Source organism: Mustela nivalis (assembly GCF_964662115.1).
Source record: "Mustela nivalis genome assembly, chromosome: 15".
Taxonomy (NCBI): Eukaryota; Metazoa; Chordata; class Mammalia; order Carnivora; family Mustelidae; genus Mustela; species Mustela nivalis.
This window is the reverse complement of record NC_139034.1, coordinates 75,279,577-75,286,737: the sequence shown is the minus strand read 5'-3', so window position 1 is coordinate 75,286,737 and position 7,161 is coordinate 75,279,577. Positions and strand designations below refer to the sequence as shown.

Sequence of the window (7,161 nt, the reverse complement as noted above, 5' to 3'; positions counted from 1 at the left end):
GGGACAAGCAGACTCTCCACTGAACAAGGAGTCAACGTAGGGCTCAATCCCAGGACCCTGGGATCATGACCTAAGCCAAAGGGAGACCCTTAGCTGGCTGAGCCACTCAGGCGTCCTAGACAGCTACAAGTTCTAAGAAGGTTCTGAAACCTTATCCTACCACTGGGATCCCACCTATGCTAGCTCTATCCTTTGGAGAAATGCAGAGCAAGCTTCCTCCATTTTCCACACCTTCCTCCTCTGACTACTGGAAGGCAATTTTTGCATCTCCTTAATTTTTCCATCTCCATATTAAGTACTTCCAGTTCCTTCAAATTATTCCTCATATGACATGGTTTCCAGCTGTTTCAAGTAAACTGGGGCTACAGCTTGACTTAAAAATGTTCCTACATACAAGAACACAAAAGGGAGATCTAAAAGTTTGTTTCTTTTTTGTTCACTTACACCTGTAATTGACACAAGTGGAAAGACTATCCAGAACCCCATGGTCTTGGTGGGAGGTCCCCTTCTTATCATCACACACATACATACACACACACCCCAGTCCCACTATGGTACGGTGATATCAGGTGGGTCTGAAAACCTCATCGCCCTGCCCATATGGACGGACAGAAAGAACAGTCACAAGTTCCCAGCTGGACTAATCAGTCATTCCCCAGGATTTTAAATTGGAACATGGAGGAAGCTTGCTATTCCCTTGGCCTGTGGAGCTATTAGATATGATATTATAAAGATTTTATTATATTTATAAATTTTTTTAATTTTTAAAATTATATTTATTATATAATTTTTAAAATTATTTTTAAATACATAATATATAACACATATTATATATCACATATAAATAAAATATATAAAATATAAAGTATAAAATATAAATTTTTAAAATTATATTTGTTATACAATTTATTTTATTTTATTTATTATATAAAGATATTATTAGATTAGATATTAGCTATTTACCCCTTTCATGGAATTAGCCAATCTGACGAGTTCAATATCCAAAGGAGTATAGGGAGGAAGACCCCAGGCCTCCAATTCCAGCCATTCTTAGAACCAACTCTACTGCTATGTTTCCTATGGTCTGGTTATGAAGTCAATAATTCCCCCTTGGCTGACTTGAGTTAATTTTGTATCATTTGTAACACAGAAGGCCCTACCTACTACAATATTCATAAGATTCCAACTAGTCTAAAAGAACAAACAGAAAGCAGGTCATAAAAGGGAAAAATCACTACCCCACCCTACAAGAGGTATAAATGGAACCTCCTTCCAGCAATGCGGCACCTGGGTGGCTTAGTTAGTTAAGTGGCCAACTCTTGGTTTTTGGCTCAGGTCATGATCTCATGGGTCATGGGATTGAGCCCTGCCTGGGGCTCCACATTCAGCTTCTGCCCCTCCCCACACACACGCTCTCACTCTCTCTTTCGTACTCTCTCAAATAAATAAATCTTTAAAAAAAAAAGAAAGAAAGAAAGAAAAAGAATCTCTTTCTACTGTTATTGAAGAAGGAGGGTCCTATTCACCTACCAAAGAAGATCAAGGTCTTTTTTCCTAATAGCCTAAGCTCCATAGGACTGACACTATTCAAAACTACATTGCCAGAACTATCACAGCACCTGGCACATACTAAGTGCTTAAAAACTCTCTCCACCTTATTTTCCACAGCAAATAGAAGAAAACAACAGGCAAAACATCAACCAAAACTTATTAGAATGAAGATTCAAGTTCCCTAAAGAAACCTTAGATACATCACTTCACCTCCTTCGAATTAAATTGCCCATTCGCCACATGTATTACAGGGCGTGATCACCCTGTCAGTCTTTTTTAGCCGTGAAAGGCTGTGATCCTTTCCATACTCAACAATCGTAAGGCATAGTCTTCTAAAGACCTGATCGTGCAGATCGAAGAAGGAAACACAGGAATAAAGAAGGCAGCACAAGAATAACAAGAAAGAATAACCTACCAAAAAGATGGTTGTGGGAGGGGGGGGGGGCAAAAGGAAAAAAACGAGAAGAAATCAGCGGTGACAGGATCGAAGAGGTCATTCATATGTGCCACCTTCCGATCAAATCTCTGTGGTCACAAACGGCCTCTGTGCTGCTTCCAAACTGCCAGCCCCAGAGCCTCGTCCCTGCCTGGCCCATACCGTCCCCGTGATGGCTCCTTCCTTGCAACCGTGCATCTTCTTTTAGAGTCGGCTTCCCGCTTCTGCCTTTGGTCCTTGATATTCCCACTTGCTCACACTGTTCCAGACAGGTTGGGTTTTGTTTGCTTGTTTGTTTCATCACCAACAGAATATATACCCAATTATATTGTGTCCCTGTTTTCCGTCATGTCCCCTGCATTGACTGATGCTCAAATGTCCATAATTTCCCATTTATTTCTGAAGTTTGGTTTCTGTCTCAATACAAGTAATCAGAAAATAGCATCTCTACACAATCAGGTGACCCACTTACAGTGAGCTGTTCTAAGGAACTGACCTCAGATCCTTTCATGAAAGAAGGCCTTGAATCGGGAAAAGTATTATTACGATTAACAACTAATGTTAATTATTATTATATGTCTGCATCTAAGTACTGCGTACCAGCACGTTACGCTATACGCAGACAACTGTGCTAAGCATTTTGCTCACCTTTGTTCATTCAGTTCTCACAACACCTCTGTAAGAGAAGTACTACGGAGGCTTTAAAGATAAAGAATCTGAGGTTCCGAAGGAGTAAGATGCTCCTGGTTACACAGCTAGTAAGGGCCACTCTCGGTTACACACAAGAGCCATAGCCATCTGAATCCAGAATCCTCGCTCCTGCTCATTACATGACTTAAAAAGGCATTAATCCCTGTGAGAAATGGGGAGGGGGACCCTCAAGAGGGCCCAAAGCAAAGAGACTAGGGAACTAAAATCAACATGATCTACTTCTCCATTTTGCTTAGAGTCAGCCCTATTTGAAGAACCTTGTTCCCATTATGTAGCAATAGATTATCTGCCATTTTGCATTGTGGAAGCGTACCCTCCATTATCCAGGCTAATCTGGTTGACTGTAGAATGCTGTACTCAGGCATTCCAATGACAGACCACGAATTCAATCTTCTCTGTGAGAAAGATGCTACTGGACATTCCTTCAAGTTTTTCCCTATAACTTTCGATGTAGGGTACGTCGCATAACCCACAATTCCTTCCTACAACATCTAGAGCCAAAGAAGTAATTTAGGATACCAAGAAGGGGGAGATAAGGTGAAGAAGAAAAGGAATTATAATGTGGTAACTGACCCCGCCCCCAAAAAAAACTTACCATGAAAATTTAAAAATTAAAATTTAAAAAAAAAACAGTGAAGGGTGATTATCTGATAACTGGTGATTCAGAGAGAAATATATGTTCATGGTCCATCAGTAAACAGAGAAAAGCATTTGACTGTGCTATAGAGACCATATGTTCAGAGAGCCAAGGTGGAATTATCCTACATCACAGAGTAGAGAGATACTGAGTATTTCCTATAGGAGTGAGACCTTACTGCTTAATCCATGTAGGGTCTATAGCAGAAGCAGCATTTCATCACTAAGCAAAAATCTAATTATTTTCCCGTTCCATAACCTCTAGTTTCTCCAAAACTCTTCATCTACCTATTGAGATTTTTATATATATATTGGTAGAATAAAATGCCCATCCCTACAGTGGAGTCGTTCAATGTTTCTCTGTGATAACCAAACTTTCTAGTTTTACTGAAATGGAAGCTGGGAATCAGAGTAGCAAACTCCTTGGGGTCAGTCAGTAATTAATGCCTACAGGTTGAAATACAAAGGGTACAATTTGGGGTAAAATGCAGCAAAGATTGTCTCTCATTGAAATAACAGTCCCATCTGTTAGGAAGTCTGAAAGTAATAATTAATTGAAAAACTGTTTTAAGCTAAAACAGAGGGGCAGGATTGGAAATTTTTAAAAGTAAAAGGTCCTTAAAATATGCTAAGGAAGGAGCCTAATGCCTTCATTCCATGTCCAACCAGTTTCCTATTCAAACCAATTTCCATTAAACAGGGGAAGAAGCAGGGAGGAGAGAAAGTATTTGAAAAACTGCCAGAGTAAAAAATCCCATAATGAAATTTTGCTCATTCTTGGAGAAATGAAGTAGAATTAGATGCTTCAGTGGTGGTGAATTTCAGGATCTGGGTAGTTTCCAGTAAATGAAGTTTTTCCGTAATGTCAAATGCAAAAGCTATCTGATACCAACATATTGAGCTTGAGTTTTTAAATTCCTATTTCCTTACACCAAATTGTTTGAAACCTCTGAGATAAAAACTTCAATAAACTGGTGTTCCAAGCTTTTAATATTTTAGTCCCTTGAGCAAGCATGTCAGATTAATCTTCAAATTGCAGTGGGCAGAAAGAACATTCAACCAAATTCTTAAGCCCGTGCCTCTCTCAAAGGACGTTAATAATGTAAGCAGTTTCATTGTCTATTAAGATTTCAAACTTTCCTAATTCTCAGCAGTATTACTATTTAGAAGTGGAGGGGGAGAAAAGGATATTAATAATGTAAGCAGTTTCATTGGCTATTAAGATTTTAAACTTTCTTAATTTTCAGCAGTATTACTATTTAAAAGTGGGGAGGGGGGCACCTATCCTGAAAGGGATTTTACTTATTTTATCTCTGTGTCCACGTAGCACGTTGCTAGGCACACAGTAGGCATTTAACAAGTACCTCTGGAATGTGCTGATTGATTGGTCTGGGGGAGAGTGGAAATCTTGCTGAGAACAGCATGAGTCTAAATCCTGGCATTGCCCAGCAACAAAGACCATCTCTAGAATTAGGGTTATCGAGGTACAGCAGGAATTTGAAAGTGTGTCTTCAAAGACACATCAAGAGGATTGTTTCCTGAGCGGGCGAGAAGCCACCCTAGCTAGAGCCGCTTAAAGAGGGATTAGACTCGTCTCTGGCTTCAGTGTGCCTGAAAACGCCCGTCCTGCCTCTCTATGCCCAGTTCCTCCTGCCTTTTACCGGGTCTGGGTTTCCACTCACACAATTTAGGTACAAGATCCGACCTCGCGAGTCTAACCCAGGCCTCCTCTCCATTGCACGGTGGGAGGGAGGCCACGCAGCCCCGGGCACGAGGAAGAACACACACTACTACTAGTCGGGACGTCTTTGAAGGTGAAAGGGGATATCGGGAAGCGGCGGGAAGGGAGGGGAGGGAGGAGGGACGGAATGAGTTCAAGACCAAGGGGCACCATCCAGAGGTTTCCGACCCCACTCCGAAAGCCCCTGCCCCAACCGCGGAAAGACGCTAGGGAAACCACCCGCACGCTCAGGTTGCGCAGAGCCGCCCCGGGGTCGGGACCCAGGGGAGAGGGGCGGGGAGGTGACGCGAAGCCAGAGGGGGCCGGAGACAGTACCTGGTGTGGCTGTGGTTGCGGGGACAGTCCTTCTTCTCCATGATGGCCGGCACGCAGTTGGTGAGCTCCGTCCAGTCGGCGTGCAGCCCGCAGCTCCAGCCCGTGGAGAAGCGGGAGAAAAGCCACGTCTCCTTCTTGCCCGGCCGGTGGCAGGTGCACTTCTTCTGGCCCGCTTTGCAGCTACACGGCTGCTCCAGCCGGATGTTCTTCACCAGGTGCCGGCCGAACGTGGTGCCCCCGGTCTTCTGGATGTGCAGGAACACGATCACGTCGCGCCCTTTGATATTGAAATCCACGAAGCGGGTCAGGTCCTTCAGGGTGAAGTTAAAGCGCGGCACGAACCGGGGCAGGGAGCCGTTCTCGGGGGCCTCAGGGTCCGGCTCCTCTTCCTCCTCCTCTTCTTCCTCCTCGGGCTCCCCGAGGTCCTCGTCCTCGTCCTCTGGCGCCACGGCCCCCCGAGGCCCCTCGGGCGGCCCCCGGGGTGGCGGGGGCAACTGGGGCCGCCGCTCCCACTCCTCGGGCGGCGCCTGTGCCCGGCGGGCGGGACTCGGGGCGGCCGGCTGGCCGGCCTCCCCCGCGCGGGGCTGCTCCCCGAAGTTGGCGCAGGAGCTGGTGCAGGAGGGGGACACGTACTGGTACATGATGACCACGAAGAGGAGAGTGAGCACGGGCGTCAGCAGCCACTTGTTGAACCTTTCATCCATGGTCCCGCTCTCAGGCCGGCAGGCGAAGCGGCGGCGGCGGCAGCGGCGCGGACTGGCGCCGGCTCGGAAGTTTCGGGGACTCCGGGGCGCGGCTCCGAGCCCGCCGCTCCTCCATGCCCCTGACGCCGAGGCGTGCGGCTGGCTGGCGGCCCCGCGGCGCTCCGGCACTCCCGGGCTGGCAGCGCCGGGGCCTGCGAACCCAGCGGGGAGGCGGGAGCCGGCGCGCGGGGCTCCGGCTGCGGCGTGGGGCGCCCTGCGCTCCCGGGGGCGCCCGGCTTGGCCGGCTCCCCGCTCCCGCCCGGGCGCGGCGCGCGCTCTCAGGCCACGCGGGGCATCCCGCCGCCTGCGCTCAGGCGCTCAGGCGCTGGGGAGCGCGCCTCGGGTCCTGCTGCACCTGCCCGGGGCAGCCGGGCGGCTGCGGCCGCGAGCGCGGGGGCTGCATGAGGCTCGCCAGGGCGCGGGCCAAGGGCGAAGGCGCGGCCCGGCCCCGCCGCCCCGGGCGGCCGCGGGCACCGCGCCCGGAACGCGCAGCCGGCGCCTTTGCCCTCCGGTCGCCGGGCGCGGGAGCCGCGAGGGCAGACGGCGCCCGCCCGCAAGTTTGCAGAGGAGCCCCCGCGGCGGCTGCGGGCGAGGCGCCTGTGCGGAGCCGCCTCCCAGGGAAGAGTCGCACTGCTGCTCCGGGTCGGTCCGCCCAGGCGCGGGCACGCAGGCACACTCGCACACAGTGGCTGGCACCGCCACAACCCGCCAGCCGGTGTGACAGGAGCCCTGCTACCCGCAGCAAAAACCTGCCCTAGGTACGGAGCATGCGCCAAAGCCTTCCCCAGCCCCGGAGGAGTTTCCAGGGGAGGAGTCCGCTGCTCCGCGGGGCTCGGAGCCGGCAGCTGGGGGTGGGAATCCCTTCAGCCCGGGGCGAGGAGGTATTTGGGAGAGAGGCGAAGGCGGAGCAAGGAGAGAGGCCCCGAGGAGAGCGTGGCCGGCACGGATCCGCGACCTTTAAATCCGCAGCTTTCTCTTTCTGAGATGGACGCAAATCTGGCCGGCCTCTGTGCAGGGGGAGCGCTCGC

The 7,161-nt window shown here is 49.4% G+C and overlaps 1 protein-coding gene across 1 annotated transcript in view; it reads right to left on the bottom strand.

Moving 5' to 3' along the window:
- The window catches only part of HS6ST3 (heparan sulfate 6-O-sulfotransferase 3), a 610,422-nt gene extending 604,218 nt beyond the window's left edge, over positions 1–6,204 (bottom strand). Inside the window, exon 1 of the mRNA XM_082700698.1 lies at positions 5,391–6,204. Within this exon, the coding sequence (XP_082556824.1) occupies positions 5,391–6,094 (704 nt within the window). The 5' untranslated portion in view covers positions 6,095–6,204. The remainder of the gene's footprint in view (positions 1–5,390) is intronic.
- Positions 6,205–7,161: the final 957 nt, after the last annotated feature.